This window comes from Phascolarctos cinereus, unplaced genomic scaffold (genome assembly GCF_003287225.1).
Source record: "Phascolarctos cinereus isolate Bilbo 61053 unplaced genomic scaffold, phaCin_HiC Scaffold_4;HRSCAF=312, whole genome shotgun sequence".
In the NCBI taxonomy this organism is placed as follows: Eukaryota; Metazoa; Chordata; class Mammalia; order Diprotodontia; family Phascolarctidae; genus Phascolarctos; species Phascolarctos cinereus.
In genome coordinates this window covers 169,234,175-169,258,079 of record NW_027555847.1, presented here as the reverse complement: position 1 = coordinate 169,258,079, position 23,905 = coordinate 169,234,175, and the positions used below count along the sequence as shown (strand labels likewise).

Genomic DNA, 23,905 nt, shown 5'->3' with positions numbered 1-23,905 from the left:
ACTTTTCTCAGCATGCTTAATTTGATGATTGAAAAAAATATAATGGGCAAAAAAAAAAATCTACAAAATACCATGACTTGAAAACATGAGAAAAAATGGCTTTCAAAGAAAAGTCAGTGATTTTCAACCCTGGTTTTGCAACCATAGCTTTAGTTATTTCAAAGGCACATCATAAAATTCTTAAAATAAAAATCATCTAAAATTTGCATGAGTTTAAGATATAAAAATGTAGCATATACATAAATTTACCCCTTACACTCAGTCACTCTCCTTTCTTCATTTCTTCCACCCCCTCCACCCCCAAGGTGTTATCACTAGATCAGAGAGGGTATTTAGTCTTTGCTATTTTCTTTTTTTTCCTCTTCTGTTTTATTTTTAAATTTTCTTCTTTCTTTTCCTGTAGCTGTTGACTCCAAAGGAAGAAAAGTATTCTAATTATCACCTCTACGTAGATAATTCCCAAACCTACAATCTCCACTCCAACTTTTCCCCAGAGCTCCAGTCTCATATCTCCAACAGAAGGCTGGATAGCTCGACTTAAATGTACCACTGGAACTCAAAATCAACAAGTCTAAAACTCAACTCTTTCTTTCCCCAACACCCACCCTTTCCCCTAATTTCTCTGTGTAGATTCATGGCACAGCCATCCACAGTTACATAAGATAGAAGGATTATCCTCCCCCTCACGCCACACATCTAGTCATTTGACAAGTTATGTCATTTCTACTTCACCAATAGGTAACACATCTTTCCTTAACTTTCCATTCCCATTGCAAGTACCCTCATCTTTTCTTACCACAACTAATGTAAACCCCTCTCCCCCAAGGTGGTCTTCTTGGCTTCAGCCTAGTCTCTTTCTAAGCTAGTCTGAGTCATCTTTCTAACATAATGTGTTCTAATCATGTAATTCCCCTTTACTTAAAATCCTTCAGTAACTCCAGATTTCCTACCAAATAAAGTATAAATTTCTAATACTTGTATTCAAATGCTGCCACAGTTCCTCTTAAAGTATGCTTGATCCTGCCAAATCTAACTACTTTACAGTCCCTGCTATAATCCTGCCCTCTCAAATCTCGGTGCCTTTCCTCATATTGCCTTTGTACATGGAATAAATATTCTCTCCCCACCAAACTCCTGAAATCCCTATCTTCCTTCCAGGTCCAAATCATGTGCTACCTCTTCCACCCAGCTGTTTCTGGCACCACTCCTCCCCTCCATCTCATCCTAAAATGAACAAGATCATTCTCTCCTCAAATTTATCTTAACAGGTCCTTCCCCAGACACTTATACTTCTGTCTGTACCATATCATCTTTTACAGGTATCCTCTATCCCCTAACACTGGAAGGTCTTCAAGAGCAGAGTGTGCATCATACTGCTTTCTGTAACTCCTGCTAATAGCGTAGCACCTTGGTATATAAAGGGCATTTAACAAATCTTTTTTGAACTGATCTATTTTCATTTTAGGATGATTTTGCTGAACTATAAACACTTTTCAGTATAACTGATATGTGGAATATGTTAAAGGGTATCATTCATGTTTCTAAAGTAAGTTATGTCCCATAGCTATCCTAAAGCCAACATGTCCAAAAACTCATCATCTCCCCCACTCCCCACCCCAACTCTCCCCTCTTCCAAAATTCCCTATTATTGTTAAGTGGACCACCATCTTCCCAGTTCCCTAGGCATCATCTTCAAATCGTCTCTTGCACTCACCCCTTATATCCAATGTGTTGTCAAGTCCTATCAATTCTACCTTCTCAGCATCTCTTGTATACATCCCCTTTTCTCCTTTAACACTGCTACCACCCTTGCCACCTCACTACCGCAACAGCCAGCTGGTTGGTCTGTCTGCCACAAGTCTCTCTTCATTCCAGTTGATCCTCTGATAAAGTAACAAAGTGATCTTCTTAAAATAAAGGTCCTCTGAAGAGATGTCACTTCCCCACTCTGCTGCCCCATTCAATAAACTTCAAAGGCTCCTTATTACCTCTACAATCAAATACATGAAGGACTTTAGCAGCCAAAGAGAAGTCCTTCATAACCACTATTCTTCCTAACTTTCTAATCTTATCATGCTTTCCTCCTTAACACGAATTACAATCAAGTGACACTGGGCTCTTTGCAGCTCCTCATTCAAAAAATTCCATTTCCTGATTCCATATACTGGCTGTGCCCATGACTGGAATGCTATCCACTCTCATCTCTTCCTCCTGGTTTCCTTCAATCTCTGATTAAAAACAGCTTCTGCAAAAAGTCTTTCTTGATCTCCCTTAAATTTATCCTGTATGTTTTTATGTACATAGTTGTTTGCATGTTATCTCCTCCAGTAAAATGTGAGCTCCTTGAGGGAGGAACTGTTATTGATTTTCTTTGTATTCCTGGAGATTAGCATTGTGGAAAGGTCTTGATAAAGGCTTATTGACTGACTGAAAAGTTAGGAATGTAAGGATGTAAAGAACTATTCTTGCCTCCAAAATTAATGGGACATAGAGAAAATTACTAGAATTCCTTTTCTCTCCCTGCCATGACTTCTTCCCTCTCCCCTAACCCATGCTCACTGACTAAATGAATATCAATCAAAATAGGAGAGCCCTCTCATTTCCATTCCCCTTGCAAGTACCCTCATCTTTTCTTACCACAACTAATGTAAACTCCTCCCCCCCCAAGGGGGGGGGCTTCAGCCTAGTCACTTTCTAAGCTAGCCTGAGTCACAATGGGCTTCACAAAGCCCATTCAAAAACTACCTCTCACCACCCCGGCCCCCATGCTGGGATTTTCATCCATTCACCTTGAAGGACCTAGAAAAGAATGTAGAAGGATCCAGCCTTACTAAATTAGGATAATGCTCTTAACATGAGATCAATATTTAATAACCAAAAAGGACATGTACAAACTGATTGTAGGTACTCAAACTGAAAACAATGTCCTTCATCCCCATATTTCTAGAATAGAAATAGTTTGGCAAGTCTATGATGCAATCCATCTGAAAACAGAAGTATAATAAAGTTTCTGAGTTCTTAGAAATACACACGTATGTGTTGCATAGCATTTTTAGGAGGATTTGGTCATGAAATCAATAAACCAATGGGGTACTAAAACTCAAAACCATTAAGAATCACTGGAGCTACTAGAGTCATTCATTCAAAAGAATTTCCCAAACCTCCTAGTGCATGCTAACTGATTGGATCCCTTCATTAAAATGCAACTCCCTGCTCTTGTCAACAATTTTAGACCCCCAAGATGTGATAAGAGGCTGCAACTATTTCATGCATTAACTGGACATAAAATCAATCTATCCACTCTAATGGCAATGGAAAGAGCACCAGACTTAAGAGTCAGGCACAGTTGTGTTTTAATCCTGCCTCAAATACTGCTCTGGCAACTTAACCTCTCTGTACCTTAATTTCCTCCTCGGTAAAATGAGTAGGTTGGATTCAGCCTCTCAGGTCTCTTCTAGCTCAAAAATCCATGATTCTAAGTTGGAGAGATTAGGATACTATTTAATACATCTAGAAAATTTTCATTTTAGACCTTTTTTCTTTAAAAGTGTCATATCAGCTTATGAGTATATTTTTGCACACAAAAATTTCAGGTCTTTTCTTAAAATGTAAAACTCCAGCTCTACACTAAAAACGGAAGCAGCAGAATGAGAAAGTGTATCACCTAACTTCAGAAAATAGTACTGCAAAACAGCAACTATATTTCTTCTCACTGAAAAATGTATTCTGATTTCTATAAAGAACCATGACCTCCTATTTTCCCCTTTAACAGGAAAAGGATGCATTTACAATTCTACATCAATTTATATAGCTACATTTTTTTTTAATAAGTAGGGACACTTACCTTTCAGATACAACTTTGACACGATCTGAAGTCAAATTATTCTTTTGCTTTGCTTCTTGAGTAGACATTTCTGAAGGTCTGGATGATTTATTCTTCAAAGAAGTCAATTTCTTACTTGGGTTTTCCCTCTCAGCCCCCTGATTCTTATTCAATATGACAGTCTTTGAATTTATGACCTGGAGGTAAAGGGGAAGGGGAAACATAATTTCTTAAGGATGCAATTCAGATGCTACTTTTCAAGTAATTTTTTTGGGGACAGGTTTAGCAAATACCTAAGTACTAAGATAATGCTTGGGTGCCAGAATCTCTAAATTTTAAGGGGACTCTTAAGTGGTAACTTTATAGGATCTTTTAACTTTTGGATCCTAAAATTACACATGGAACTTTGGAAAAAGAGGGTTTAAATAGGAAGATAATATGAATTTGGGCAAAAGGTAAAAAGAATAAATACAAAGTTTAAAAAACATGACTTAAGCACTATTGCGATTTTTAATTATTCTTTTATTTACCTGAGGATTGAAAAAAGTGACTTTTATGAGGTTTTAAAAAACAGGCTTGAAGAAAAGCTTAAAATATTTTTGAACTTAAACTTCTGAACAATATTCTGGCTTATGTTCATCATACTTACATTTATTTGTACCCTTTCCTCTTCTGATATTTGCCATGCATACTAAGAGAATAAAAGAATGCCTACAAGCCAGGTACATTCAGGGTTTTATTTCTGGGACACAGAGTCACAGGAAAATCTGACAAGAGGAGGACAGAAAACAAAGCCTGAAAGTACTAAATGTCTTTTAGGCTTTCTGAGTTCCTTTAGTCTGATCTCATTTCTTTTAAAATGCTGGCATCATCTATATAACTGTTATAAATCATCTACCTGTAACTGATTGATTATAGTTTGAAGATCATACAGTACCTTACAATCCATATTTTGGGCTGGCATATTTGATTCTAATCCAATCCTCTTACTTGTTAATGCAGCTTTAATACATCTATCAAGTTTTGATATTTTTCTCTAACAAGAAAAAAAAAGGAAGAAAGAAAATAATTGTGTCAAAATGAAATACTGAATACAGCTTAAGTATCTTTTACTTATTTTTTTTTTTGCTAGAGGAAAGATAATCTACTTGTTGGAACTGTTTTCTGAAAACTAGAGCATATACTTATTATATAAATGAAATTACATCAGAAGATTTTGATGTGAGCTGATGGAGACATGTTACACGTAAGGTCAATTAGATGAGATATTCAGGAATGGAAGACAAAACCATCAAACTAAGTTTGATAAACCAGGTCCTAAAGAAATAATAGGGCTAAATTACCAATTAATGTTAAGTATACAAATGAAAGGAGAAGAGACCTTATAATGATTTTTTAAACCCTCAAGAACAGGTCAGATGAACTAGAAAATAAAAGCAAAATAATACTACTTTATTCTTTCCTCGTAAATGCTGCAAAACTGTCAAGGGCCAAAACATTATACTGATGTACACTTTGAATCAAAATGGAGACTACCAAGTATCACTGAATTAGCAGAGTTGACAGCTGTAACAACTTTATTTCCCCTAGGCCACATTTTTCTAGAATGTTTCTTGGTTAACATTAGATTTTACTCTATCTTTGACTTTTTTCCCTAATCTTATGGCTTGAGAGAATATCTTAGAATATATATATTTTTAAAAATCCAAGTGAGGAGACGATCAGTTCTGGGTTATGTTTCATCCTATTTTTTACATATTACAACTTTTTGTTGCAGGAGCCCAGAAAAATGAACATGAAGACAGTTATCACCACAAAAACTCCTGCCCTCATACTAAGGGACTTCATCTTTTATGTCAATGTTCCCTTTAATGAGGCTGACTTCTGCCCAACAACAATTAGAGCCTTGTCTAAATCTGCCCAGTAACAGCAGGCTCTGCCTGTTTACAAGGAAACCTTATCATAATGGCCAAAACTCTGTGTATGTGACTAACCTCTATGGTTTGTGACCATATCCTTGAATGGTGCAAGCTAAGTTCCCTACTTTTTGACCACATCCTTGAAGTGTACATTTCAAAATGTACCCAGCACACCTGCTTCCCCTTCCTTGTGGTTAACTGCCCACATAGGAACATACTCCATCCCTGGCTGAGTGCCCAAAACTTGTGTATAAAAGCAAACCCCTGTCTTTTCTCAAGTTGCTAGTACCATAAAGGACTAGCTCACCACTTTTGCATCAATAAAGCTCTCTTGACTAGGAAAATATTTGCCTCTTGATTCTTTCTGCACAACTTGACTCTGAACCTCACCTCAAATACTCTAACTTCTGAATTCCTCAATCAATTTATCTCCAATGACCTACTCCTTCCATTTCACTTCAGTTACATACAAGGATGACTCACACCTTCTTCATCTTGCTATCATTCCCAAGTATTCTAATTTCATGTTGAAGAACTCCAAAATTCCTTTATCTGACCAAAATCTTTTGTCATACCATCTCTCCCCATGCCTTACAATCCTCTAACCCTATTCTCAGTCCTCACAATCACTTCTAAGCCCTCCACCTTTCAGTAGTTTCTCAGGCCATTTTTGTTGCTTTGGTTTCATTCTCCTCCCAGTTCAACTCTACACTATCCTCTGTTCTCAAATGCCTTGCCTCCTTGTCTTCTTCCTGATCACACCTTGCCAAACTCCAAGCATGGGTTAATCGCATCATCTACTTCCCATACTCCTACTCATCTATTGCTAACAAGTTGAAAAAAAAAGTGATGACTGGGTCTACCCTACGTGTATTAGATCTTATCCCAACTGGTCCCTCACTGTAGCAAAGAAATCTTCTAACCTTCCCCTAAAAATTCTTTATCCAGCTCACTAAAGTTGTTCCAAACCTTCTCTTCTCTCTTCAAGCTTCCCCCAACAGCACAGCTGAGAATCTTGTCTCATTCTTCACCAAAAAAATTAAATCCATTACCCAAGAGCTCCTTCTTGACATTATCTCCAAGCATTTTCTCCCTCTCTCTAGTCTCAGATGAAGAGGTATTCCTTCTCTTTGTTAAAACCGACCCTTCTACATACACCACTGATCCCAGAACCTCCTACTTACTCTAGCAGATTTTCCTCACTATCATTCCTACAAATACACCCAAGCCCCACCCTCCAAACTTAAAAATATCTTCTCTAGTGCCTACCATCCTAGCTAGTCATCATACAGTCTTCTTCCTCCCCTTCTCAGCTAAACTCTTTGAAATAATTATCTATGTTCAGGTGCTTCCATGTCTTTTCTTCTCATTCTCTTATAAACCCCCTGGAATCTGGTTTCTGACCTCATCATTCAACTGATACTGTTCTCTCCAAAGTCATAAATGATCTCTTAACTATTAAATCTAATGACCCCTTCTTAGTCCTCATTCTTCTTGACCTCTCTGTAACAGCTGGTATTGCTAATCACTGCCAACCTCCTCTCTGAATTTTCACGATACTGCTTTTTCTTGGGTTTCCCCCTTGTCTGACCTCTCCTTAGACTCTTTTGCTTTTATTCATGTCATGAATTCACTAACCATGAATACCACAAGGCTCTCTGGTCCCTCTTTTCTCTCTACATTCTCTCACTTATTGATATCATCAAGTCCTATGGGCTCTATTATCACCAACTATCCTATTATCACCAGGGTTGCAAAAAATTTGGCAACAGTAAAAGATTTCTGAATAAGCGATAACCAAAAATTAATTAAAAATCAGACATGTAATGAATCTGAGGTGTTTCTGGCAGCGCTTGCCTGTGTTGCATTGTAGAACTTCACTACAGCCTTGGTTCTGAATACACAGCATGTGTACTTTGCACTGCACATGCCATCATGCCATGGAATGCCAACAAATACTGCTGAAATGTGAAAAGGGGTTGCGAGTGGAAAAAGTTTAAGAAGCCCTGATCTAGGTTAGCAACCTTGTTTCATCCTCAACTTCTTATTCTTATTCACCCCATATATACAGTCAGTTGCCAAATCCTGTTTCTACCTCCACAATATTTCTCAAATACATCTATTCCTTTGTATTCCCACAGGCATCACTCTAGTTCAGGCCCTCATCACCTCTCTCCTGGACTACTGCAAAAGCCTCCAAACGGGTCTCTCTTCTTCACACTTCTCCCCACTCCAATCTAGCCACCACTCAAATACCAAGGTGATTTTGCTAAAGCATAGGTTTGACCATGTCACTCCTCAATACCTTCAATAAACTCTAGTTGTTCCTTACTGCATCTGGTATTAAAATACAAACTCTTCTATTTGGCATTTACAACTATTCACAGCTGAGCTTCTTCCTGTCCTTCTGGTCTTAAGTATTACTTCGCTTCACAAACACTATGGTTTTTACTGCTCTCTTACCATTCCTTAAACACAATACTCTACTTCCCATCTCTGTGCTTTGCAATGGCAATCTTCCATGCTTGGAGTATTTCCTTTAAGATGAACTCAAACACTACCTACTGAAGGAGGCCTGTCCCAGTCCCCTGAGCTGCTGATGCCTACCTCTCCAATGCTCTTTTCCATCTACTTTGTATGCATCTTCTGTGTAAATATTTGGGGATATGTTGTCTCTCTCATTAGAAATGTAAACTCCTTAAAGGCACAGATTTTTTTTTCTTTGCACTCCCTGTGCTTCATACAAGTGCCTTGATAAATGTGTGTTGCTGTACTGATAATTCAACATCAAGACCTACTACTCAAACAGACTAGATAAGATTCACTAAAACATTTAAAATGAGCTCACAATATCATTTTTCACAGAAGCCAACTTACAAGAAGTTCGATAGCTATTGCTTCGTGTTTTTTTCTGCATTGGGTCTTGTCGACTCGCTCATTTAGTTCCTTCAGCTTATGGTCAAATATTGTGTAATTTACAACACAGACTTCCTGCTGAATCAAGCATTTAACCTAGAAACAAAAAATAAAAATCCTACATTTCAAGTTAAAAGCTCATATGCCTTGAGGATTATTTTCTACTTCTTGAAACAAAAACATGCAAGCTTCCCCTAACTCCTCAAATTTACTCTCTTCTGAGAGTCATAATAAAAAAATCGCCACATCATTTTTCTCCTTCTAAATGACGAGCATTCATTAGGGTATATATTCAATTTTCATCAAGTTTCTGAGCCAAATTTTAGTTTGGACTTATTAAAATTCAAGATGTACTATTTAATACTTAATAAAAATTCAATGCAATTTCATTAAGTTAACCTGAACTTAGTTACCTATATTCACAGATAAATCTTTCTTAATGCATTATTAAGAGAACTGACCCACTATAATTTTAATAAGTTAAAATTTATGTAATGCCTCATTTATTCAGAAACATTAGGGAATGAAGTAATATACCTAAGTAAATCTTGACCCCTTACCAATATTTTTAAGTATCCCTTTAAAAATAAAATGATAGGACATATATTTAAAATAAAAAAGCAGCTTTATCTGCAATGGAGAAATAAAAAATGCTACCCTCATAAATACAGGGGTAAGGCAAAACCCTCTCAAATTTCCCCAATATTTAACATTATTTTGTAAATGTTCACGATAGAAAAAGAAATTCACAATAGAAAAAGAAATCACTGGCAGTGAAAAGAAAAAAATTATTGTTATTTACAAATGACATGTTATCATTTACTTGAAAAGTCCCAAGAAATAAGTAAGGAAATTATGTCAATTAATAGTTCTAATAAAGTATTAAAATTAAAATATAAAATTAACCCATAAAACCATTAGCATTTCTATATAACAATACTCTAAAACAGGATGAAATGATAGAAAAACTACATTCAAAATTACTACAAAAATACATCAAATATTTAAGGGTCGGTCTACCAAAACTATGTGCTAGGTACCGTGCTTAAGCAAAAATGATACAAAGAAAGGCAAAAACAGTCCCTGTCCTCAAGGAACATACATTCAAATGGAGGAGACAATATGTAAATAACTAAGAATATAAAAAAGAGATACAGAGTAGATGGAAGTAAAATCTTAGAGGGGAAAGAATTTAACAGCTTTGATGACTGAGAAAGACCTGCAGAAGACGGGAGTTGAGCTGAGACTTGAAGGAAGCCAGAGAAACTAAAAGATGGAAGTAAAGGGGCAGCCCATTCCAAGCATGGGGAATAACCAGGACAACGGCTGAGAGATAGGAGATGGTGTATAATGTTCAAGGAATTGCAAGTAGGACAGCACAGCTGAATCAAAGGGTTTGTGGAGGGGAGTAAAATGTAAGAAGATGGGAAAAGGGGGAAGGAACCAGAGTATGAAAACCTTTAAATGCCAAACACAGCACTTTATATTCGATCTTGGAGTGTGTAATAGGGAGCCACTGGAGCTTATTGAGCAGCAGTTTTTTATTATATATATACATATACATATATATACATATATATGTATACACACACGTGTATATGTACGTATGTATACATATTTTAAATCTTGGCAAAGTAGAGGGCAGATTAAAGTGGAGAGAGGCTTGAAGGTGATAAACCAGTTAGAAGGCTACTGTAATAGTCCAGAAAGGTGATGAGGCTTTGAAACTACAGTTGTGGTTTTGAGTGGAAAGGAGATATATGACAGAAGTTGTAAAGGTACAAATGACAAGATTTGGCATAAGATTGGTTGTGTGAGGTGAATGAGGACTCAAGGATGATACCAAGATTTATGGCCTGGGTGACAAGAAGGATGGTGGTGCTCTGGACAATAACAGGAAAGGTGGAAAGAAAGAAAGGCTCAAGGAAGGGAGGAGTGATAATGAGTACTGTTTTGGAAATGTAGAATTTGAGATGCCTGAGTACTTACAATTTGACGTGTCCAAAAGGCAGGCTAGGACTGGATATGTAGGTTTGGGAGTCATTTGCACAAAGATGATAACTGAATCCATGGGAGCTGATGAGACCACCATGCAAGACAACAGAGGGAGAGGAAGGCCCAGGACAGTCTTGGGGGACATGGTTAGTGGACTGGTCACAGATGATGAACCAGCAAAGGTGATTAAGAAAGAATGATTGGACAGATATAAATTGTAGTGATCAGTATCAGGAAAAGCTAATGAGGAAAAAATGTCAAACATTACTGGAAGATCAAGAAGGATGAGGATTGAGAAAAGGCCAGTATATTTGGCACAAAGAGCTCTCAAAATGAGAATTTTGAACTATTAACCACTATACAAAACAACATACCATTACTAATAAGAAAAATGCAAGCTAATATACAGATTTCATTTCATATTAAGCCAGTTGGCAAAGATGACAAAAAGATGGATTGTCAATGTGAGCAATGTGTAGAATACTGTATACTATTTAATGTGGTCAAAGTATCGCTTGGTTTTACTGAACTGTTCACAGAATCATGAATCTACAGCTGGAACACTGCTCAGAGGCTACCTAGCACAATCTCCTAATTTTTCTGAAGCCCACGGAGATTAAGTGATTTTCCCAAGATTATTTTGAAATTTTTTTTTGTTACAACAGAACATTTATTGAATTATGGGTGAGTGCAGGATTTAACTGGGAACAAATGTGAAATAAAAATGAAAGACTTTTTAAAAAAAGTGCTTGAGGCACAAAAAAACAAAAAAAAAGTTGCTGTCCAGATTGTCTTCTTAAAGCCAACTTCAAAAATAAAATGAATATAAGTTATTAAGTAAACACAATTATAAAACACTCCATTTCTCCATTTTTTCCTAGAGAAATGAAAAGACTTAAATAATTACAAGGATATTCATTCCCCTTGGTTGGACCATGCCATTAAAATTAGGATGATGATACCACCTAAAATAAAATAATTTACAGATGTAATCCTATATCAAACTACAAAAAGGTTACTTGAAAAAACTGAAAAACAAAACACTACAATGCATTTGGAGAAACAATAGATTCTCAAGGACAATAAATCTCAAGGAAAACAATTTCATAAAGTAGGAATAAAGAAGTATACAACTTCCAGAGTTCAAACTACATTAAAAATCAATATATGTTAAAATTACTTGGTACTTAAAAAAAAAAAAAGAGCAGTCTCGATAAGAGATATCAGACATACATACAGCCTGAGGCCTGAAATACTCCTGAGTGCAGAAGAAGGCAATTAAAATGTAACTGAGAAATACTTAACAAAACAAATAAAAATGCAATTAAACACAGTGTTAATATGTTATTTTCAAAGTCAATATGTGCTGCAGGGATCCTCATGCATGTTTATTTGCCTGTGTTTTTATTTCAGTTTGACACTATTGGTCTAGACAATCAAGAATCAAATAAGTAGCTGAGCTCAGTTGCCCCACGTCTGAAGAGTCCAAGAAGATAAACTGGGAGAGTGGGAAGAGGAAGCAAGGGGGAAAACCCATTTATCAAGAACTGGCAGGGGGAAAAAAGATTTGTAGTAGTATCTTACATCACCTGTCAAGCTAAGTTCCAAATGGATACTCCAATATAACTAGAAAAGGTTATTTTACAAAGGGGCAGCTAGGTAGTACAGTAGATGAGTGTTGGGCCTGGAGTCAAGAAGACTCATATTGAAGTTCAAATCTGACCTCAGACACTTACTAGCTGTGTGACCCTCAATATGTCACAACCCCATTTCCCTTAGTTCCTCATCTGTAAAATGACCTGGAGAAGGCAATGGCAAACCACTCCAGCATCTTTGACAGTAAAACCCCAAACGTGGTCATGATGAATGGGACACGACTAAAACAACTGAATAACAACTTCACAAAAAATTAAAGAATGGAAAGCATTACCTTTCAGGGCTACAGCCAAGTGAAAATTGCTAAATCAAACAACAAAGGCAATTATAAAAAAAACCTCCACATTTTCTTTTTTTGTTTGTTTTTGGCTAGACAATGGAGTTAAGTGACTTGCCCAGGGTCACACAGCTAGTAAGTGTTATGTGTCTGAGGCCGGATTTGAACTCAGGTCCTCCTGAATCCAGGGCCGGTGCTCTATCTACTGCGCCACCAAGCTGCCCCCACATTTTCAACTATACAAAATTAAACAGCTTTTGAACAAACAAAGTCCATGCAGCTAGAATAAAGGAAACTATGATCTAGGAAAAAAAAATCTTTGCAATGAATATTTATTTGTCTGCTATCAAATATACATCTATAATACATACATATATATATACACACACATGCAGAATTAACACAAATATGTAATCCTACGTAGGCAAAGGAAAGTAACAATTGTGAAAAGAAAGACTACAAACTACCAGCAGCTATATGAAAAAGTGAGAGAAATAAAAATGAACCGTTTCCTCATACCAGCTGCCAATCAGTAAGCATTTGCTAAGCATCTATTATACGCCAGACTCTACTAGATGTGACATAAATACAAAGGATGAAATAATCCCCATTTTCAAGGAACAAACATTTTAATGAGGAAGACAGATACATAAATATGTGTACATATAGAATAAACACACAAATTCAAAATAGTTAAAATACAAGGTGGTCTGGGGAGGAAAGCACTAGTAGTCGGGGAATTGGATAGGTGTGAAGTAAGTAGTACCTCAAAGTTGTTTTAATTTGCATTTCCCTAATCAATAGTGATTTAGAGTATTTTTTCATATGACTATAGATAACTGATTTCTTTGCCTGTAACCTCCACGTTTATAGCCTTTGACCATTTATCAATTGGGTAATGACTTGTATTCTTAGAAATTTGACTCAGTTCTCTACATATTCGATAAATTAGGCCTTTATTAGAGATATTTGCTGTAAAAATTATTTCCCAGCTTTCTGCTTTCCTTCTAATCTTGAATGTATTGGTTTTGTTTGTGGAAATACTTTTTAACTTAATATAATCAAAATTTTCCATTTCACATCTTGTAATGCTTTCTATCTCTTCTCTGGTCAAAAATTTTTCTCTCATCCATAGATCTGACAGGTAAATTATTCCAGCTTCCTTAATGTGTTTATGGTATCACCTTTTATGTCTAAATCACATACCCTTTTTGACCGTATTTTGGCATACAGTGTAAGATGTTAGTCTATGTGTAGTTTCTGCCATAATGTTTTCTAGTTTTCCCAGGAGTCTTTGTCAAATAGTGAGTTTTTATCCCCAACGCCTGGGTCTTTGGGTTTATCAAACACTAGATAATTTGGGCCTTTTGCTATTGTGTGTTGTGTACCTAATCTATTCCATTGGTCTAACAATGAAATATTTCTTAGCTAGTACCAGACTGTTTTGATAACTACCACTTTATAACACAGTTTCATATCTGGTATCTTCCTCCACACTTTTCCCCCCATCAATTCCCTTGATATTCTTTGAACTTTCATTCACCCAGATGAATTGCTACTATTTTTCTAGCTTGATAAAATATTTTTTTTTGTAGTCTGATTAGTATGGCACTGAATAAATAAATTAACTTAGGTAGAACTGTCATTTTTATTATATTGGCTTGGCCTACTCATAAGCAATTGATATTTTTCCAATTGTTCAGATCTGACTTTATTTGTGTGAAAAGTGTTTTGCAATTGTGTTCATATAATTCCTGGACTTGTCTTGGCAGTTAGACTCCCAAGGATTTTAAATTGTCCATGGTTATTTTAAATGGGCTTTTTTTTTAACCTCTTGGGGCAGGGTAATATATAAAAATGATGATTTATGTGGGTTTATTTTATAACCTCCCATTTTGTTCATTCTCTAGGATTCTCTAAGTATGTCATCATATCATCTGCAAAGGGTGATAGTTTTGTTTCTATTCTAATTCTTTCAATTTCTTTTTCTTCCCTTTTTGTTATAACTAACATTTCTAATATAATAGTTTGAATAATAGTGGTAATAATGGGCATCCTTTCTTCAGCCCTGATCTTACTGGGAAGGCTTCTTGTTCAGTCTCATTACAGATAATGCTTGCTGATGGTTTCAGATAGATACTACTTATCATTTTAAGAAAAGCTCTATTTATTCCTACAATCTCGTGTTTTTAAGTAGGAATGCATATTGTATTTTGTCAAAGGCTTTTTCTGCATCTAATGAGATAATCATACGATTTTTGTTGGTTTTGTTATTGATATGATCAATTACGTTGATAGTTTTCCTAATATTGAACCAGCTCTCCATCGTGATGTAAACCCCACCTGGTCATAGTGTATGATCTTTGCTGGAATCTCCTTCCTAGCATTTAATTTTTTTTTCCTTTTTTTGCACCAACATTCATCAGAGAAATAGGTTTATAGTTTTCTTTGTTTTAGCTCTTTCTGGTTTAGGTATTAGCACCATATTTGTGTCATAAAAGGAATCTGGTAGGACTCCATTTATTTTTCCAAATAGTTTATACAGAATTAGAATTAACTGTTCTTTAAATATTTGGTAGAATTAACTTGTGAATCTATCTGGCCCTCCAGATTTTTTCTTAGGAAGTTCATTCATGGCTTCTTCATTTCTTTTTCTAAGATGGAGTTATTTAGTACTCTACTTCCTCATCTGTTAATCTGGGCAATTTTTATTTTTACAAATATTCATCCATTTCACTTAGATTGTCAAATTTATTAGTATATAATTGGATAAAATAGCTCCTAATTATTACTTTAATTTCCTCTTCATTGGTGAATTCACATTTTCATATTTGATACTGGTAACTTGTTTTTTTTTTTTAAATCAAATTAACCAATGGTTTATCTATTTTATTGGCTATTTCATATAAGTTCAATGGTTTTCTTTCAACTTTGTTAATTTCTCCTTTGATATTTAGGATGTCCAATTTGGTGTTTAATTGTCGATTTTTAAATTGTTCTTTTTCTAGCTGTTGGTTTTTTTTAGGTGCATACACAATTCATCACTCTGTTTTTTCTCTATTTTATTGATATAAGAATTTAGAAATTTAAATTTTCCCTTAAATGCCGCTTTGGCTACATCCCATAAATTTTGGCATGTTGCCTCGTCATTCTCATGAATGAAATTATTGTTTCTATGATTTGTTTTTGACCCAGTAGTTCTTTCAGATTGTTATTTAGTTTCCAAATAATTTTTAATCTATCTTTCCACAGTCCTTTATTGAATGTATTTTTTTTTTTTTGGTGAGGCAATCGGGGTTAAGTGACGTGCCCAGAGTCACACAGCTAGTGAGTGTTATGTGTCTGAGACTGGATTTGAACTCAGATCTTCCTGACTCCAGGGCCGAAGCTCTATCCTGAATGTATTTTTTATTGTATTATGATCTGAAAAAAGATGCATTTAATATTTCTGCCTTTTTGCATTTGATCGTGAGCGAGAGGTTTTTTGCCCTAATATACGGTCAATTTTTGTGAAAAAGGTTTATTCCTTTCTATCCCCATTTAGTTTTCTCCAGAGATCATATTTAGCTTTTCAAAAATTTGATTCATCTTCTTAATTCTTGTTTACTTTTTGGTTAGACATATCTGCCTCTGAGAGGGGAATGCTGAGTTCCCTACTAAATAGTTTTACTGTCTATTTCCTCCTGTGACTCACTTAACTTTAAAAACTTGGATGCTATACTATTTGGTGCATGTATGTTTAGTATTGATATTACTTCATTGTCTATAGTACCTTTTAGCAAGATGTAGTTTCCTTCTTTATCTCTTTTAATTACATCTATTTTTGCTTTTGCTTTGTCTGAGATCAGGATTGCTACCCCAGCTTTTTTTTTTTTAATTTCAGCTGAAGCATAACAGATTCTGCTCCAGCCCCTTACCTTTACTCTATGTGTGTCTCTCTGCTTCAAATGTGTTTCTTGTAAACAACATATTTTAGGATTTTGGTTCTTAATTCACTCTGCTATTCATTTCCATTTTATGGGTGAGTTCATCCCATTCACATTCACAGTCTTTACTATGTATTTCCCTTCACTTTATTTTACCATTTGTCTCCTCTATCTCTCTCCCTTTCTCTTTCATCCTTCCTCCTTTCACCTGGCCCATCCTCACCAGTGTTCTGCTTATGACCACTGACTCCCCAAATTAGCCCTCCTTTCTATCAATTTCCCCCTCCCCTCCTACTTCCCCATATGGTATGATAAATTTCTATATACAAGTTTGTTATTCCCTTGTTGAGCCAATTCTGATAAGAGTAAAGTTCAAGCAATGCCCTCCCCTCCCCAATCTTTCCCTCCACTGTACTAGGTCTTTTGTGCCTCTTCATGTGAAACAATTTATCCCACTCTACTTTTCTCTTCTCTCTTCTTCCAGTGCAATCCTATTTCTCATCCCTTAGTTTTGTTTTCTTTGGAAAAAAAATAATGCCCTAATAATAAGAGGTCTTATAAATAAAGGTCTTAAGAGTTATAAGTATCATCTTCCCATGCAGGAATGTAAACAGTTTAAGCTCACTGAATCCTTTATGATTTCTCTTTCCCATTTACCTTTTTATGCTTCTCTTAAGTCTTGTATTTGGAAATCAAATTTCCTATTCAGCTATTTTTTTTTCCATTAGGATTGCCTGAAAAGTCCTTTATTTCATTGAACATTCACTTTTTCCACTAAAGGATTATACTCAAGTTTTGTTGGATAGGTGATTTTTGGTTGTAATCCTGGCTCCTTTGCCTTCTGGAATATCCTATTCCAAGCCCTCCAATTCTTTAACATGGAAACTCCTAAATCCTGTGTAATCCTGACTATGGCTCTATGATATTTGAATTGTTTCTTTCTGGCAGCCTGCATTATTTTCTCCTTGACCTAGGAGCTCTGGCTATAATATTCTTGGGAGTTTTCATTTAGATGACTTACAGATCCTTTCAATTTCTATTTTGCCTTCTGGTTCTAGGATATTGGGGCAGTTTTCACTTGATAATTTCTTGAAATATAGTGTCCAGGGGTTATCTGTTTATTTTTTTTTCCTATCATGGCTTCCAGGTATTCCAGTAATTCTTAAATTATCTCTCGTAGATGTATTTTACAGGTCAGCTGTTTTTCCAATGAGATGTTTCACATTTTCTTCTTTTGGTTTTTATCGTTTCTTGATTTCTTATGGAGTCATTAGATTCCACTTGCCCAACTCTAATTTTTAAGGAATTATTTTCTTCATTGAGCTTTTGTACCTCCTTTACCATTTGGCCAATTCTCTTTTTTAAGGAGCTGTTTTCTTCAGTGAATTTTTGTATCTCCTTTTGCATTTCATTTATCTTCTCAATTTTTTTTCTCCCTCCCTTAATTCAAATTTAAAAATCCTTTTTGAGCACTTCCAGTTCTTTTTGGTCCTGATATCAATTCACATTTTTATTTGAGGCTTCACATGCAGCTGTTTGGATATTGCTGTCCTCTTCTAAGTTTGCTTTGATCTTCCCTGCCATCATAGCAACTTTCTATGGTCAGGTTCTTTTCAATTTGCTCATCTTTTCAGCCTATTTTATGTTAAAGGTGGGCTCTTCTCCTGGGATAGCAGGGGCACCAGTCTAAGCTTCTTGTACTAGGTGCACAGGAACTCCGACTGGCCTGATGTGGCAGGGGCTTGCGGTCTTGCCGCAGCATATCAGGGTTTGCAGGGCCTCCTGCTGGTCTTCTGTGCCTAGATTGTGAGGCCTCACCACTAGCTTTCCAGGAAGTAGTCTACTGCTCGTTTGCGTGGACACTACCTGCACTGGATTATACTCCCCTTTTACTCAAGTGAGACAGATCTTTCCTGACAACCTAAGTTGTCTCAGGCTGAAAAACTGTTTCACCCCATCCTTTTGTTAGTACTTTTGCTCCACAATTTGTTTTGAGGGGTTATTTATAGTTGGCTGGAGGTGAATTTGAGAGGGTTCAGGTGAGTTCTTGTCTCCCTCCACTATCTTGGTTTGGCCTTCCAATAACACACTGTTAATGAAGCTGTCAATTGGTCCAACCATTTTAGAAAACAATTTGGTATTTGATCCTGAGATTCATTACTGGGTATATATTCTAACAAAATAAAAAACAAAAGAATATTCTTAGTGGTACTGTTCTGTAGTAGCAACCCAATCCTCTCTCTCCACCAAAACTGGAAACAAATTGCATGCCAACTAACTGAAGGAAGAATGAATTTTGCTAAGTAAAAAAACCCTGCAATATTATTATGCCTTAAAAAACAGTGAATCTGTGGAATTCAGAGAAACACTGGAAGGTTAATGAATTGATACATAGTCAAAGAAGCAGAACCAAAAGAATATATATAATGACTACAATAATATAAATAAAAAGATCAATAAGATGAAGCTGAATAATTACCATGACCACAAGATGAGGAAATAGCGCCTTCCTTTCCACAGAGAGGTCAAACAGTTATAGATTTAGAGCAAGAATGGAGTTAATTTAGGTAGAACACCCCAATCTTCAGCAACATCGGATCGATATCAATGTTTATAGAATCAATTTAAATGCAGTAGGGAAGGTTGCTACTTAAAAGAAAAACAATGCTGAATCCTTTTGTAAAATGAGCACATCTTTCCCCTCCCCCATGTAAATGTGTCCAGTAACTTCAGTTTTATATTTTCCTAAATCAAGCCTGCATAAAGTGAGATAAAATTGCAATCTTAAGATTTAACTTTCTAGGCATATGGGTATTTTCTATGACTCAAAAGTAAAAGGTAATATATATTGCAAATAACAGTTTTACCTGTTCAAATACTGAGCTTTCTTTTCCCACAACACAGATGTTCTCATTAATTTCATTTGAAGTTTTCATGCGCTTAACATTCTCTTTATTTCCTGAAAGTACCCTTTTCTTTGAGGTGCTGCCTTTGAGAGAGGAAAAAAAGATACAGGAAACAAAGATTAATGTTTCTCTATATGAAGCGACCAATTGGAATTGTCTATATATCAGACATTGAGTAACAAAGAAACCAATAGAAAAAAACCTAACAATCCCAAAACATTTAAAATTTGTAAAAAAAAAAATCCAAAAGAATGATTTAGGGAAAATGCTGATCCACAAATTTAATCTTTAAAGTTTAAGTATTACTGACATTAAACTGCCTCTATGATTTTGACTGCTGCTAATAGATCAACAACCACAAAATGAAAATTAAGTTAGTCACATAAACTAGGGACATTTAAGTACATATGAACTGAATTCGAAGCTATTTTTATTTGCCTAAGAAAGCACTACAAACTCTCGACAAGACATAGATAAATAAAATTTATTCCACATAAAGTGGAGCCTCCTATGAATTGTTTCCTTGCCATCTTGCTTAGGAATTCAAAATTTGTCCAAAGAAATTAATGGAATAAATATCTGGCCTGGTTGTTGCAATATATAATGTTCTTCTAAGTGTTCATCCACACTTACCTTGCTGTTGAACAAGAAGTGATTTTCTGGGAATAGATGTAATCAGGACATAATTAGATAAACACTATATTCTCTGCTCTCTAGCCTTACGAATAAAAAGTCTCCTACAACTGATATTTTTTAAAGGTTATAAAAATATGGGTGAGATGATGAGTAATAAGCTATCTTAAGGCAAAGTGCATCCTATTTGGTATTGCAGCTCTCCAACTGGCTAAGATACAGATGATGCTTAATAAATGTTTGATGAACTGAACAAATGCACCTCTTACTTTCTTGGGCCTTAAGGAAAGTGATTTCCTGCCCAAATGGTGTCTGACTGAATGATAGGGGTAGGGGTATGGGATGGATAAAGAAACAGGCATGGAAAAATGAATCAATAAAATTGTTTTAAAATGAAGATAAACAAAAATCCTCCTTAGATATAGCAGATATCACCATTTTTCTAATTTTTGAAACAGAAAACCTTAGAGCCATTATTTCTGTCTTTCACATTGCATATCCAGTTTAATGCATCACACTGTTACTTCTTACTCCAAAGATTCTCCTATCCTGTATCCTGCTGTCTCACTTTATTTGTTATGTCTTCTTATTACTAGATTCTTACTCTCTAGCACTACCCCCACATTTACTTGCTCAATACCTCAAAATATACTTACTCTTGAATACAAATATCTAGTTCCATGTAGAATTTTTTACAGAGTCTGAACCTATGATTTTGTCAGTGTAGGGAACTCCATACGTGTAAACTTTTTTCAACCCCCTCATTTTACAGACTGAGAGCCAGAGAGGTTAAATGTCATATGGTAATGACAGAGCCATGATTTGAACCCTAAGCACTCTGACCCCCAATCCAGTGTGCTTTCCAATATACTATCTTATCTCCTTTTATAGACTCGGAGAACTGCTTTGGGCAATGAAAAGTCAACTGACTTGCACATGGTCACAGACTCAATGTGTGTCAAAGGCACAAATTGAACACAGGTCTTTTTGACTCTACAATTTGCTTAAATTCACTTATTATGTTATATAGAATAAAATGCTTTTATTCTATTGACTTATGTTTTTTATATTAGTCTATATCAGGGTTAACTTAAATTACAAGTCTAAATGCAAGGGACTTCTCTATATATTGTAGATAGAAACACTTACTATTAGTGTCAAGTGACGAATGCCATGCTGAGACTGTACTTCCACGGTCTGAAGTACTTGAATGATCAGTTTGATTGTATGCTTGGGTCTTCAAAAAATCACTTGTATCCTTCCTGGCCTGAACTGATCTTTTCAAATCAGATGCCTTGTCAGCCAGAAGATGAGAATTTGAACTTTTAACTGAAATGGCTTCACTCTGCTGTGTAACATGTGATTCTGACTGTGAGGTCATTTCTAACTTGGAACCCACCTGGTTATTTTCTTTACCATTCTCAATACTGTTAAAAGCTTTTTCTACATGACTGCCTAATATATCATCTGACTTGTCAATTAAATCATTCAGTGAGCCAGATAAGCTACTATTTGGTTTTAGATTCAAATCAACCTTAGCTTGCTCAAATGAAAATCTTTTTTCATTAGTTTTGTGTTCAGAACCACATGAAGTTTGCTGTGAGTCACTTGAGTCTTGTACAGAAAGCTTCTTGCAAGAATCTTCTGTTTCAGCTGGCCTGTTTGCATCAATAACTCGTTCACTGACAAAGTTCATCTCTGAGTTGCTCTTTACTGTTTTTAGTGATTTTGCTAAATCTTGAGGAAATGTTTCATTTTCCTGAGGGAGTATTATTTTTCTCCTTGAGTCCAATAAGAAACACTTCATGTTAGAATTTTCATTTTTCCTATGCATGACATCAGTGCTTAGCTGCTGATTTCCACTATGTACATTATTCTTAGGTACTGCTTTCAGTGGCTCAGTATTTCCTGATTTATGCACTATATGTATTTGTTTCCGGCAACTTGTAGGTATAGTCTTTTTAGCTTTTAGTTTCTTCTGTGCAGGTGGATCTGGACTTGCCATTTTTCATCTCCTAAAATTTAAAACATCGTTTTTAAATATTTGATTCCTAAAGACTTCTAGCTCCTCCACAGTACCCACTCAATCCATTCAGCTCCCAGTCACCCATTGCTCTTTCCATCTTTGTACCTTTCTTCACAAAGATGAGTAGCATTTGACATTTATCTGATTGGTCACTGTGCCATCTCCACCCATTTCAGAGACAGTAAAGAAAAGGTAAACTGTACTGGGCATATATATGATGAGGACAGAGAAGAAATGGAAAACATGGTTCCTGCACTCAAACACGAACACAGGCACAATTATGCCAATCAAGGTGTCAATGAATTTTGGTAAAGTTCTGTATGTTAAACTTATCCAGTTATGTCATAGTTCAGGAAATCTCTTAGCAGGCAACTCAAATCTCTGTACAATACCAACTACCTCCCAAATGGGAGCAAGAAAGCCAAGGATTTACAGAAGAAATAAAGTAGTAAAAAGGTCCACTAAATTTTTAGTGTATTTACAGACTCATAAAATAATCACTTAACATGTAATTTGGATCATTCCTTCAGGGCTGAAAATTAACAGAAAGACCAAAGAACACTATGCTCTATGATTATTTTAGAACTTTTTTCACTAATGGACCATTTTGATGGGGTAAAAGACATCATACAAATCACTCATTTTAATTCATCTATTTTGAAAAACAAGCCCAAACAATCTTAGAGTGTGTTCTTTCCTGAACTATTAATGCAACTAATCCATAGTCTTAAAAAACCAATTTTACCTGACTTATCCACACACATATTTTTATGACTTACATTTTGGAAATGCTTACTGGTAACCTAAGGAACACAATCTAGACATATTTCATCTGGTCTCACCTATCAAAAGACTTCCCTTTCTATTAAATAATAACCACATATTTCCACACATCAATATGTTAAGGACTTGTGATTCTGTTGGTATGGGAATGCTAGTTGTGGGAACTCCCTTCAAGAATTTCCTTCACCAATGCAAATTACAACTTATCTATAACAATCTTGTGTTCTTACAAATAATAAATGTCAAAGGCAAAATTTTAATCCAAGTTTTACTGACTCCAACTTCAGCACTCTTTTCACTATGTGATGATGATACCTCATGCATTTTTTCATACTGGTGTAATAACTGTAATAACATTAACAATGACTGACCTCTACAAAGAACTTTAAAGTTAACAAAACACCACATATATTATCCCATTTAAGCTTCATAGTATGAGGCAGATTCTTTAGGCATTATCCCCATTTTGTAGAGGGAGAAACAGGATGAAACAGGATATGTGACTAGCCTATGGTCACACAGCTAAGAAACATTAGAGGTGGGTACCTTCTCTCTGATCATCCTAAAGGGCTGTGAAATTGCTAGAAGTCTGCCATGAATTCACATTATCTATTTTTAACTGGGCTTTCACAATGAATATCCTTTTACTCCTCCTTGAATCTTTACCCTTCTCCCCTGAGGGGCTTGCACAGCTCCCTAAGCAATCAATGATGTCCTTTACATACACATACATACACATACACATACCACACACACACACACACACACACAACTGCCTTTGCCTTTTACTTCAAGAGGGCATTTATCTTGATCACCCTCATCACCCTTACCCTGTTATCTCAAAAGTGCTTTATATAATCACCTATCCTTTCCTTTATTCAGGTCTTTGAGGAAAAGTTGCCCTAACCTTCATGAACCCTGCTGCTTGTGCATTTGATCCTATCACCTCCCCATCTCCTCTAGGAACTTGTCCCACCAATCATTCTTTTCAACCTCAAGCTGACCGTATCAATTGGCTTCTTCCCTGCTGCTTACAAACATTCTA

At 35.8% G+C, this 23,905-nt stretch overlaps 1 protein-coding gene across 3 annotated transcripts in view; it reads right to left on the bottom strand.

Annotated features, from left to right (window-relative positions):
* Positions 1 to 23,905, bottom strand: part of ATF7IP2 (activating transcription factor 7 interacting protein 2) — a 71,130-nt gene that overhangs the window by 18,007 nt on the left and 29,218 nt on the right. For 2 of the 3 annotated variants that reach the window (XM_020972548.2, XM_020972549.2), the window contains exons 2-6: positions 21,201 to 22,066; positions 19,380 to 19,501; positions 8,620 to 8,754; positions 4,761 to 4,859; positions 3,845 to 4,020 (exon numbers count right to left, since the gene is read on the bottom strand). In XM_020972548.2, coding sequence (XP_020828207.1) covers positions 3,845 to 4,020; positions 4,761 to 4,859; positions 8,620 to 8,754; positions 19,380 to 19,501; positions 21,201 to 22,056 — 1,388 coding nt within the window. In that variant the 5' untranslated portion in view covers positions 22,057 to 22,066. The remainder of the gene's footprint in view (positions 1 to 3,844; positions 4,021 to 4,760; positions 4,860 to 8,619; positions 8,755 to 19,379; positions 19,502 to 21,200; positions 22,067 to 23,905) is intronic. The other variant, XM_078152771.1, reaches the window with a different exon arrangement.